The sequence below is a fragment of the Bombina bombina genome, chromosome 1 (genome assembly GCF_027579735.1).
Source record: "Bombina bombina isolate aBomBom1 chromosome 1, aBomBom1.pri, whole genome shotgun sequence".
Taxonomy (NCBI): domain Eukaryota; kingdom Metazoa; phylum Chordata; class Amphibia; order Anura; family Bombinatoridae; genus Bombina; species Bombina bombina.
The window spans coordinates 1,415,739,902-1,415,752,416 of NC_069499.1; the positions used below are offsets into that span (position 1 = coordinate 1,415,739,902).

General features: G+C 35.7%; 1 protein-coding gene across 1 annotated transcript in view; it reads left to right on the forward strand.

Moving 5' to 3' along the window:
* Positions 1-12,515, forward strand: part of PEAR1 (platelet endothelial aggregation receptor 1) — a 281,847-nt gene that overhangs the window by 160,768 nt on the left and 108,564 nt on the right. Inside the window, exons 5-9 of the mRNA XM_053705337.1 lie at positions 3,767-3,859; positions 8,615-8,858; positions 9,372-9,483; positions 10,050-10,186; positions 10,396-10,608. Of these exons, the coding sequence (XP_053561312.1) occupies positions 3,767-3,859; positions 8,615-8,858; positions 9,372-9,483; positions 10,050-10,186; positions 10,396-10,608 (799 nt within the window). The remainder of the gene's footprint in view (positions 1-3,766; positions 3,860-8,614; positions 8,859-9,371; positions 9,484-10,049; positions 10,187-10,395; positions 10,609-12,515) is intronic.

Genomic DNA, 12,515 nt, shown 5'->3' on the forward strand with positions numbered 1-12,515 from the left:
CCTCTCAACGCTGCTTTTTAAGGCTGACGCAAGACTCGTGATCTAGCCGATAATTTGTAACTTACAAATGCAAAAAGCTGGTTTATGCAGCCTGCAGCATTTAGAAAACACAGATTACCTTCCAACTGTCCCTAATTCCCTCTGAGACAACCATACCTCCCTATTAGAGGAATTTCCCTTAGCCCCGCCCATAGACAAACAGGCATGCCCACAAATACCATTGACACACCCACCAACTGGCCGGATAGGCTCAGTATCACTGTGACCCCCTCCCAACATAGCCCCACCCACAAAACAGTAATGCCCCCCTTAACTTCCCCAGTCCCGAATACATAGTCACAAATGCTGGGAGGAATGTGTTACAGATTCTGCATTTTAGTCTCTCTAGTGAGTGTGGGCCAAAGCACAAATTTTACAAAAAAGCTGGAGGTGTTTAATATCCCTTAAGTCCCTTAAGTAAAAAATGTGGCAGCTACTATAACAGATGTGAGGTAATCAGCACAGCCTATTGCACACGTGATAAAAATTTACTCAACTCTGATCATGGTAGGCAGCCTTATAGTAACCTTAGTCTTTAGTACCAACATTTTTTCTAAAACTAAAAAACTTAATTGAAGGCCCAGAAATAACTTATATAACCAGAAATCTAGTTTTTTTCAGAAGCCAGCCTCTATTTAGCAATCTGCAACAGTGTAAAAATGTTGTAAATAAGCATATCATGTTCCAAGAGATTAAAGGGATACTGAACCCAAATTTGTTTTCTTTTGTGATTCAGATAAAGCATGCAATTTTAAGCAACTTTCTAATTTACTCCTATTATCAATTTTTCTTCGTTCTCTTGCTATCTTTATTTAATTTATTTAAAAGAAGGCAGCTAAGCTATTTTTTGGTTCAGACCTCTGGACAGCACTTGTTTATTGGTGGATGAATTTATCCACCAATCAGCAAGAACAACCCAGGTTGTTCACCAAAAATGGGCCAGCATCTAAACTTACATTCTTGCATTTCAAATAAAGATACCAAGAGAATGAAGAAAATTTGATAATAGGAGTAAATTAGAAAGTTGCTTAAAATTGCATACTCTATCTGAATCACAAAAGAAAAAATTTGGGATCAGTGTCCCTTTAAGGATGGCAGTGAACATTTCACAAGATTAATTAAAAATAAATACTATTAGTTGCTTTTCTAAGTGATGAATACAAATTAAAAAGCAATTACTTGTCACATTTGTTCTTTTAAAAACAAATGTCAACTGCACATTTTTTATAAATTCATGTTTTTTAAAAGAATGTTACATTTCAGAAATTTTGAATGAAATACTCAATTTAAGAAATGGCAAAAATGCTGAGACTCAGACATTTAAATATCAAAATAGTAAATAATGTCAAATAAATGCTTTCATTCTATGAAACCATTTGAATTGTAAATGTCATTAATTTGGGTTTTATGTCCCTTTAAAATAACTGTGCCTATATTTGGCCCTAGTACACCCCTGGATAAAAATCTTGTGTATTGGGCTGCTCACTGTCTATAGTAAACACTTTAATGCACATTAATGCATACATCCATTTCTTTCCTTTGATTGGACAGAGCATGAAATGGTTGAACCAAGGTAAAAGGAAAGGGCAGACGTAGCTATGAAAAAAGGAAGTCTTTAAAAATAAATAAATGGATGTTGCAAAATGTGTAATAAAAGTTTCACACAATGTAAATGAATTAGTTTGGGATTCAAATCAAACAATGTAATTACAAAGTGAAATGTCTCACATAGTTTTTAGTCATTGTGAGAAATTAGCAAGGTTCATCCAAATGACCCTACATCTTAACAGAACATCCTGATTTTCCTGACATATCAAAGCAATTCAAATAGAGCTGCAGTGTGTCTACAGTAAGCTGACAGCATTGTATGCAGCAACATTGCCAATAATCAGTCTTGTATAAAAGGTCAGCAGACTTGCAGTTGGGAAGATGTACAGCTCACATTTTAGGTCATGTTTCCATAGGCACATTCATTTCTCTATTCATTTTGCTGCTATTCTTAAAGGGACATGATTCAGATATAACATACAATTAAAGGGACATTAAACCCAAACATTTTCTTTCATGATTCAGATGGAGAATACCATTTTAAACAACTTTCTAATTTACTTCTATTATCTAATTTGCTTCCTTCTCTTGATATTCTTTCATGAAAAGCATATCTAGATAGTCTCAGTAGCTTCTGATTGGTAGCTGCACATAGATGCCTCATGTGATTGGCTCACCCATGTGCAGTGTTATTTCTATAACAAAAGATATCTAAATAATGAAGCAAATTAAATAATACAAGTAAATTGGAATGTTGTTTAAAATTGTATTTTCTATCTGAATCATGAAAGAAAATGTTTGGGTTTAATGTCCCTTTAACAATTTAAATATATCATCAAATTTACTTCATTTTCTTGGTATCTTGTGTTGAAGGAGAAGCACTGCACCACTGGGAGCTAGCAAAACACATCAGGTGAGCCAATAACAAGAGACATATTATGAAACCAATCGGAAGCTAGCTATCAGTAGTGTATTGATGCTCCTGAGCCTAAGAGTAATAGAAAATGCTTTTAAACTTACATTCTTGCTTTTTAAATAAAGATAGCAAGAGAATGAAGAAAAAAATGATATTAGGAGTAAACTAGAAAGTTGCTTAAACTTGCATGCTCTATCTGAATCATGAAAGAAAAAAAATTGGGTTCAGTGTCCCTTTAAGGATATTGAGCAATGCACTACTGGGAGCTAAGTGGCACTTGGTGGCTTCTCCCATATGCATCTTGTCATTTTATCCCCATATGTGTTTGGCTAGCTCAGTAGTGCATTGCTGCTCTGGAACTGATTTTAACTATGTGTTTAACCTCTCTGACTATTGAATTTGCAATTCTATTCATTTAATTGTTTAAAGAAAATGAAACTTTCTTATAAACACCTATTCTAACCATAGCTTGAAATTCTACAGTAAATTCAGGATATTGTGATTGTGTAGATCTCAATTCTGTCCCACTTATTTGCAACTAAACCAGTAAATAGCAGCATCCCTGATAGAAACAATTGTGATTCAAAAACATTTATAATAGTGATACAAACCCCCATAGCAAGAGAATTACAAGCAATAGTGCTTCTCACTACATTCATTGAGAAGTGCAAATGGCATTTTGCTATATCATTACATTACTGTCACAATTGCATGAGACTCATTATGTGCCCTTGGATTATTTTTTTATAAGCAGGTCCTGACCTGATGTTAAACCCTTTAAAGGGATAGGAAAGTCAAAATTAAACTTGCAAGATTTAGATAGGGCATGTCATTTTAAGACACTTTTAAATTAATTTCTATTTTCAGATGTGCATTGTTCTCTTGGTATCCCTTGTTGAAAATTAATACAAATCCTAGACTAGTGGGAGCTAGCTGCTGATTGGTGCCTGCACACATTTGTCTCTTGTGATTGGCTAACTAGATGTGTTCATCTAGCTGACAGTAGTGCAATGATGTTCCTTCAGCAAAGGATAACAAGAGAATGACGTAAATTTGATAATAGAAGTAAATTAGAAAGTTGTTTAAATTTGTATATACTATCCAAATCATGAACGAAAATGATGGGGTTTCCTGTCCCTTTAACACAGGAATGATAACTATGTATCTATGGAGTAGCAATTCTACTAACTTATTTATTAGGGACAGCTGCATCTTGTAGCATATCTAGATAGTTAACAGATTTGTGTCTTTGTCTTTAACCAGCAAGTTGCTCCCAGGAATGTGTACATGGTCGCTGCGTGGCTCCAGACCAATGTCAGTGTGAACCAGGATGGAGAGGCACAGGATGTTCCAGTGGTGAGTACACAACTTACAAACCTGCCAGAATGGTCTCAATAAGTGGATATAAAAGCTCTAGTGTGGCTGAGCATTTGATTAGTAAGCTCTGGACTGGCAATGCAGTACTGGGCTGGAGCTGAAGACAGTGAGCCAATTGGAGCAGCATGTATTCTCAGCCGCTAATCACCTGCTGCGTTCAGTTTAATCCTTTTACAGGAGTTAAATACTGATCTCAGTACAAGTGCAATAATTAAATGCTCTAGGTCATTAACGTTTAATAAAGGAATATAGGGCTAGATTAGGATTGGAGCGCCAACTGTAGCATGCGAGCGATATCAGATTTTTCAGGTTTTTTGCGTGCAAAGGAAATAGCGCAAATTACGAGTTGAAAGTAAATATGTTTGAGTGCAATCGGATTTAGTGCGCTCAGGGTTAGCACTACTTCAGAGCTTGCGTAAAGGGTAGGGGAAAAAAAGTTGCATTGAACACAACATAAATACAAGTAAAAGTACAGCTACACTCATATAAACACTGCTAAAAAAAATATTTAAAAAAATATATAAGGGCTCAAAGATAAATGGTATTTGAAAGCAAAAAATAGCTGCAAAGGGCTTTAACATACATATGCATACACAGGCTACCGCTTGTCTAAATATGTGTATATATACTGTGTATGTATGTATATATATATATATATATGTATGTATTTATATGTGTATATATGTATTTGCATACATATACACACATATTTTGTATTTACAGTATTTAGTAATAGTTTTAACTATGTATTTACTGTAAATTATTTCACATTCCAATGTTCTTCACATAGGGGAATCAGTCTCAAAGGTATGGGCACTCGCAGGATTTATTTTAAAAATTCAAGTTTTATTGATGTGATTTCTTAAAAGTCAATGTCGACGTTTCGGCCCAAAGTTGGGCCTTAATCAAGACAACATGTCAGTTTACATAGGTGTGATGCAACATGTAACCTTTAATTCAGCGTTAAAACATCATAACGTTTCAGGTACCAGTCCGGTCCCTTTATCAAATGATTTTCAGATATCCCGTAAAATGTAACCTTTAATATCTGAGGATCATTTGATAAAGGGACCGGACCGGTACCCGAAACGTTACAATGTTTTAACACTGAATTAATGGTTACATTTTACGGGAAGAAGTCCATTGAGTACTTTCTTACTTTGGATTATTATGGCTTTTTGCTAGCACCTTGGCAGCTGTAATATAAATGAGGAGTGCATGCCTGTCCTGTTGTTAGCAATGACAGTAAAAATATATGACGAGTAGATAAATTATATTACAGTCAAGAGGAATTTAACTTTGTTACAGTAACCAGTATGTCAATGAGAAGAGAAAAAAATATAGTAATTCCATTGAATTATTATGTTGTGTCTAGGTTTCCCAAATACATATAATAGAGTGATAAAAGTCTAAATTTTGGGATATAAAATTATGGTATCTTTCTAAGATTATGGCGCTATTTACTTGTTGTGTCCAGGATTGAAAAGATAGGCTATCAGATTAGTATAGGATCAATACTTTAGCACTATTAACAAAAATATAAAATATTCTAGTGCAATTTGCATTTTAGGAGATAAGTTAAAGGGACACTAAAGTAAAATTTAAACTTTTATGATTCATACAGAGCAGATCCTCAGTTCTCCCTAACAGGTCAGATTTTCAGGATATCTGAACTGGAGCAAAGATAAAATAATCAACTGATTGGTAAATGGTTATTACCCAGTACGTCGCTGGTCTTTAAGGGTTTTTGTCCCTGCAATAGCGCAGAACCAGGCTATTACAACCTCCCTCCCTCCTGCAGGCATCCTGTAATAGCGCAGTCCAGCTGCTGGCGACAAGAGCCGCGCTACTGAAACCCCAACCTACATTTAAAGACGATGTACAGGGCAGGTAACTGGTTGTTAAGGTGTTAACCTGCTCTCACCCTAGGTAATCTTGAAAATCTGGCCTTTTATAGAGGCATGAGGAGCAGTTTGAAAGCCACTATGATAGATCATTCAGTTTTAAGAGACTTTTTTTATATGCTCTCCTTGAGACAACAGCTGCTTCTGAGAATGTGCAAAAGTTCACAGTGTATGCATACAAGAGTCTGTGATTGGCTAATGGCTGTCACATGATACAAGGGATAGCAAATTGAAATACATTTTGAAATTTGTCAGGAAAAAAAAATCTACTGCTCACTTAAAAATCAGACTAATGGCTATTGCATTGTCTTTGATTATGCAATTGTAATGTATGTAATGGTCTTTTAAATAAAAAGTTGGCGGGTTATTGTGGGGGGGGGGACTTTGTAATAATGTATGAATATATTGCATCACCTGGTACGCACCTTGGCACAGGTTTTAGCACCTGTGACACTTTTCATAGTGATACACTTCATATGATGCTTTCCCTGGGGCCCTGTTTATATCAGCATTTATCAACCCTGTTACTCAAATGTCCCTGATCAGATTCTAATGATCCCTAAGTACAGCAGAGTCATTAACAGTCAACCAGTAGCTGACCAGCACAGAGAAATACTCACAATCTGACCTTTTATGGGTGCTTGATAACGCTGCTTTCTGCAATATACTAAAGAGATATTAGGCTTTACATTGGCATAGGCTGTGTTTTAAAGAGATATCAGTGGCATCACCAGGGGGCCACAGAGGGCACCAGCATAATGGTTAACCCACCCATGCCCCCGCCCCAATTGTGATCTGCTCACACAATAATATAATATGTAGTAATGTGTGGTAACCTCTACTGCGTTTTGTGGTTATAAAAGGAATAGGGACGTGAGGAAAAGCATATAGGCCTTATATATGGCAGCATCTGTGTAAGGAAGGAAGTAGATGAACCAATTAGGCAGCATGCCATAAAACCTAAACACCACCTGCTCTAACACTGCAGAGTTAAAACATCTCAGTTTAAAACAAATCCAAATGTCAAACTTGTATTCACGTAGAGTTCCTTATGCATAGGGTCAGATTTATCATTGTCTGGAAAGACAAGGTTGACAGGTATGGGAATCTATCTTCCAGAGACTGCAAACTGCCGTGTGCAATTTCTCCATAAATGTATTATTACATGAGCAGACAGACATGCAGTGCCCCACCCCTCAGCTTTTGGGTTAATCAGTCTGTGGTGATTTAAATCCACCAACACTAATAAGCATGCAATAATATACTTGGGAATATTTAAAGAACATAGGAGAAGACTTCACTTATCTTCCAACAAAGGCTACAAAACAGATTTTTTTTTTGTGCACATTCTGTGTGAATCATAAAAGTTTACTTTAAGCTTCCACGTACCTTTTAAAGTCTCCTGTGCATATGGTTTTACATATATATTTTTAAAACTTTTGCTGTTACAACTACAAAGTTTACCATATACTGGTTGTTGAGAGGTTAATAGTATACACCAAATTGCTTTAGAGATGACAGAATTTCTTTCACATTCAGGCCATGAATTTATATATAAAAAAAAGATTAAAATAAAATCTCCAGCACATTATATGAATACTGTCTCCAAATGACAGATCTGGGCCTGCAAAGGACATCACTTGCTGAGTTGCTGCCCATTCCCACGCAGTCATTTCCTCAGGGAGACATGTTCTGTACTAAATATCTTCTCATAATAACACTTAAGTAGGTTCTACGGGAAAGAGAAACCACTTTTGCCAACATGTTATAAACAAACACAAAAGCATGTGTAACTTAATAGCCAATGGCATTGCCAGAGCCATTAAAGCATCTTGTGAAACGTGTTTGTTAATTGGTGGGATTTTAATACATGTTGGTAGATGAAGAAGGCTAGCTTTTTTAAAGAGGCACACGTGTTTCACAATTATTGAAAACATCTGGCTGTACCCTTCTGTTGGGTTCAATAAAAGTCTAAATCATTATGGGGATGTAATTAAAAGGCTGATAGAAGTGTGTTGTGCTTTTTTGTCATATAGAAATGGTTAGGAGAATATAATTGTTGTCTGCTCTGGGATTTGTAGCAAAATGAAATAAATCCAGTGATGTGAACATAGTGAGCAGGCAGAGAGGGGTGCAGAGGATACCTAGGTATGCTAGTAACAGACATGAGTGACTGAGCAGAAACAGACATTGACTAATCACTGAATTGTGAGTTCAGGGACAAGGCCTAATGAGATGTATAAGTCAATTGGAAGATGTCAATCCTTTTTAAAGGGACATTAGAGTCAAAGTCAAGTCCATAAACCCTATGTAGTGTTTTTCTTGATCAATGTATTTCCCCAGAAAAGCAGGAGACATTTTGCAGGATTCAGATTCCAGACACAGCTTTATGCTTCAAAGCAATTGTTTGATCAGTACAGTAGCTCATGTATATATGTCCTTAACTAGGTAAACATACTAATGGAGCGCCAAAGGGTTATGATCCCGGACTGCTTTGTGATAGCAAAATAATGCTTTTAAATAATGTATTTTACATAGTTTAACATAGTGGTCTCGGTAACAAAGATGTAATTGTTGATATATGTCACAGATAGCTAGCTAGATAGATAGATAGATAGATAGATAGATAGATAGATAGATAGATAGATAGATAGATACATAGATAGATAGATAGATAGATAGATAGATAGATAGATAGATATATAGAAGACTTGGAACAAAATATTCTGCTTATGGTTTACCTTTTTTAATTAAAACATAGATTTATGTATGGTTTATAAGATGCAAAACCAATACTATGTATCTGTATGATTTCTACTATCTTTTTCAGCTTGTGAAGATCATGTCTGGGGACCTGACTGCAACAGTACCTGCCCATGCCACAATGGTGTGTGTAATGCCATCTCAGGGTCATGCATCTGCTCCTCGGGGTTCACAGGCTCCCTCTGCAAGAAGACATGTGATGAGGGTACTTATGGGACAGGATGTTCACTTGCATGTCAGTGTCAAAATGAAGCCCCATGTAACCCTGAGACTGGAGCGTGCCTCTGCCCTAAAGGATACACAGGGCCATAGTGAGTCTTCTTCAACAATACTGCTGTTATTATTGGGTTAGCATAGTGTATATTGTCCTCATAGGAATGATCAAATCTTAATTTACAATAAACAATATGTTGTAGTAGTGATATGTATCTTGCATGGACATAAATATCTCAATAATGCTTAGTATTATAAGTATAGTAAAATTAAACAACTTTCCAATTTATTTCTATTATCTAATTTGCTTCCTTTTCTTGGTATCCTTTATTGAAAAGCATACCTAGGAAGGCTCAACAGTAGCAATGCACTACTTGGAGCTTGCTGCTGATTGGTGGCTGCACATTTATGCCACTTGTCATTGGCTAACCAGATGTGTTCAGCTAGCTCTCAGTAGTGCATTGCTGCTCCTTCAACAAATAATATGAAAAGAATAAAGCAAATTTGATAATAGAAATAAATTGGAATGTTGTTTAAAATTGCAATGATCTGTCAAAAAAATAAGGTTTCAAGCCACAAGCATCACAAGTCACTTGTATGTCTGTTTGCAGCTGTGAGATCCATTTTACAAATGACAAGATGTCTGAATTCCAATGTCCATGTCAGAGTGGAGGAATCTGTGACCAAGTAACTGGAGAGTGCCTCTGCCCACCAGGATGGATGGTAAGAGGGGAACCACACCTTATCACTATGAATCTGGGGTTTGTAGTCATCATTGTAGTATTATTATTTTATATTTCAAGGGAATATGTGTGACTTTTCCTCCCTTCCTTTTATTCTTTAAGTATTTTATATCTACCCAAGTAAGTAGAACAAAAATTTGCTAAGAATCAGTCAGATTAATAAATTGGGAATTTTGGAAGGGGCTCGCTCTCTGGGCCTCATCATCAAAAACTTGATCTTTAGAGGCTTTTTTTTAGCATTATATTGTAATATGTGTGTCTCCTTCAAATCCAGAGCGAACCCTGTAGTAGTAGACAACTCTCAAACTTAACTTGACTTTCTAAAATTCTTTCAGGGACCTCATTGTACTAACAAGACTTCTTATGACCTGATGATCAAAGTATTCTCCAGCTTAGAAATACATTTTAGTGCAGAGTGTGATATTCTCTTACATCTATTAAATAGGACCAGTGAGATTTTAGGATGTGTTTTGGAGAAATGTGTACATCCAGAAAGAAACGTGTTTACTGCTTAATAGAGGATTTGTTACTTTGTTTTGTAAACAGGGCTCTATATGTTCCATCCCTTGTCCAGAGGGCTACTTTGGACCTAACTGCAAGGAGGAATGCCATTGTCACAATCATGGTCTATGTGACCCAAAAACTGGACAGTGCCTTTGCTCTCTGGGGTACACTGGAGACCGGTAAGTGAAGTGATATTGTGATATGTCACTAATGAAATAGACTGGATATTGTTAATTGCAACATATTTTTACTTATTCTGACATGCATCTGTTATTCTGTATATTCCTTGACCCAACTAAAGCTTGCACAAATACAGTGAATTCTGGTACCCATATACCATTAGTAAGAATTGTATCTAATGTACACTGACCTTCTTTTGCTAATACAGCTGCAGAGAAGAGTGTCCTATCGGCAAGTATGGGCAAGACTGCAGAGACACCTGTCACTGCAACAATGCTGTGAGCTGCTTCCATATTGATGGCTCTTGCTTTTGTGAGGCTGGCTTTTTTGGAGAAAACTGTGAGGAGCGCATGTGCATACCTGGGAAATATGGGGTGCATTGCAACATGCCCTGCCTGTGTGATACTCTACATTCACAGAGGTAAGGCAAGTCAGAATAAAGGGGTGAACAAAGGATTGTCCTTAAAGTGACATAAAACTAGACTTAGAAGTCACTTCAAAAACATTGTACCCCTTCATGACTAAAAATAATGTAACCTTCTACTTTAAGGGCTATGTTGGAGCGGATGAAGACCAGTGTGGAATGGGGCACATATAGTGGTCTTGCACTAAAATATATTTTGTTGTTTTGTTATTAGTAAAGTTACAATTAAGTTGAATAGGGCTTTGAAAACTATACAAAAGGACCCATGTATATTGATCCTTAAAGGGACAGTAAAGTCAGAATTAAACTTTCATGATTCAGAAAGAGTGAGCTATTTTAAAGTTTCCAATTTACTTCTATTATCAAATTTGCTTTGTTTTCTTGGTATCCTTCATTGATTAGTAAATCTATGTAGGCTGTTAGAAGCTCAGTGTCTACATGTCTTTAGCAGTCTATGGCAGCAGAGTTTGCAACTACTGTATGTATAAAATTGCTATATATAATGCTGCAAACACTGCTGCCAGGTGGCTAAAGACACGTGAACGATCCTGAGCTCACCTAAGCTTACTTTTTAAGAATAGATACCAAGAGAACTAAGCAATATAAATAATAGAAGTACTTTGAAAAATTATTTAAACCTTCATGATCTATCCAATATATTTAAGTTTAATTTTGACTTTACTGTCCCTTTAATAGCCTATTTAAATTAGCTTTTCATGCTTACTTCAACCTAGTACAGATTTTTGTCAATAGCAAAGTCTATATACTACAGATTTGGAAAGCTGTTGACATACTGTACCTACAGTCAATCAGTCTGTAGTGACATAACTGACCCATTTGTTATATGGTAAACAAGAACATAGATGTTTTCCATCAAATGATGACCTAATGGCATGACTGGATTGCACCTCTAACTTGTTTTACACATTGTAGGTTATGGTAAGTTCAGAAGTTTCAATTGTTATCATTTTTTATTTAAAGAACATTTTAAACAGGTGCTATACCACACACCCATAGACGCACAAGAACATGTTGTTGCTGATCTATGATCCAGTCTAGGATCCTACTACTGCACATGTGCACTACAATACACATTCATACCAAATACATATGGACGGGTTTCTGATTTGTCTCTTGGTGAGGGAGACAAAGAAATTAGTGGGAAAAAAAACATTAAAAGTATACTTATCTGCCAAAACAAAGCTGAATAGTTTCATGCAGCTTCCAATTTGCATTTAATATCATTTTGAAAACAAAAAGGGGAATCTAATCAACATTGAGTGTAGGCATAGATAGTGTTGAATACAGATATAATACTTTTTGATATAAACTTTTGTTTGTGAAATGATTATTAGTTTTGAATGAATGACTGAACTTGGCAGTTGTGTTTTGTCATCCAAATCACTGCAAGCTCTGAAATAAATCTATTTAAGTTATGTGAAAAAATGCTTTACTGATGAGATAGAGAATTATAAAAGGCTACAGCCCAAATTACTGAATTAATGTTCATGATGTTTGGCAGGTGGTTGGTTTTATGGGGTAAAGTATTCTTAACTTAGATTGGAAACAATTATTGATATATTAGAACATGTTATTGCACTATTGCTTACATATAACTGTGTTTAACCCACGTCAAATAAATAAATGTGTTTAGCCACCAATCGCCAACTAGTTCAATGTAAAGCATAAAAATAGATCAATGTACATTTGAAAACAGTACATTTAAAGGGACAGTCAACACTATAATTCTTATTGTTTTAAAAGATAGATAATGCTTTTAGTACCCATTCCCCAGCTTTGCACAACCAACATTGTTATATTAATATACTTTATAACATTTAAACCTCTAAATTTATGCCTGTTTCTAAGCCACTACAGCCTCTTATCACATGCTTTTTTATTTG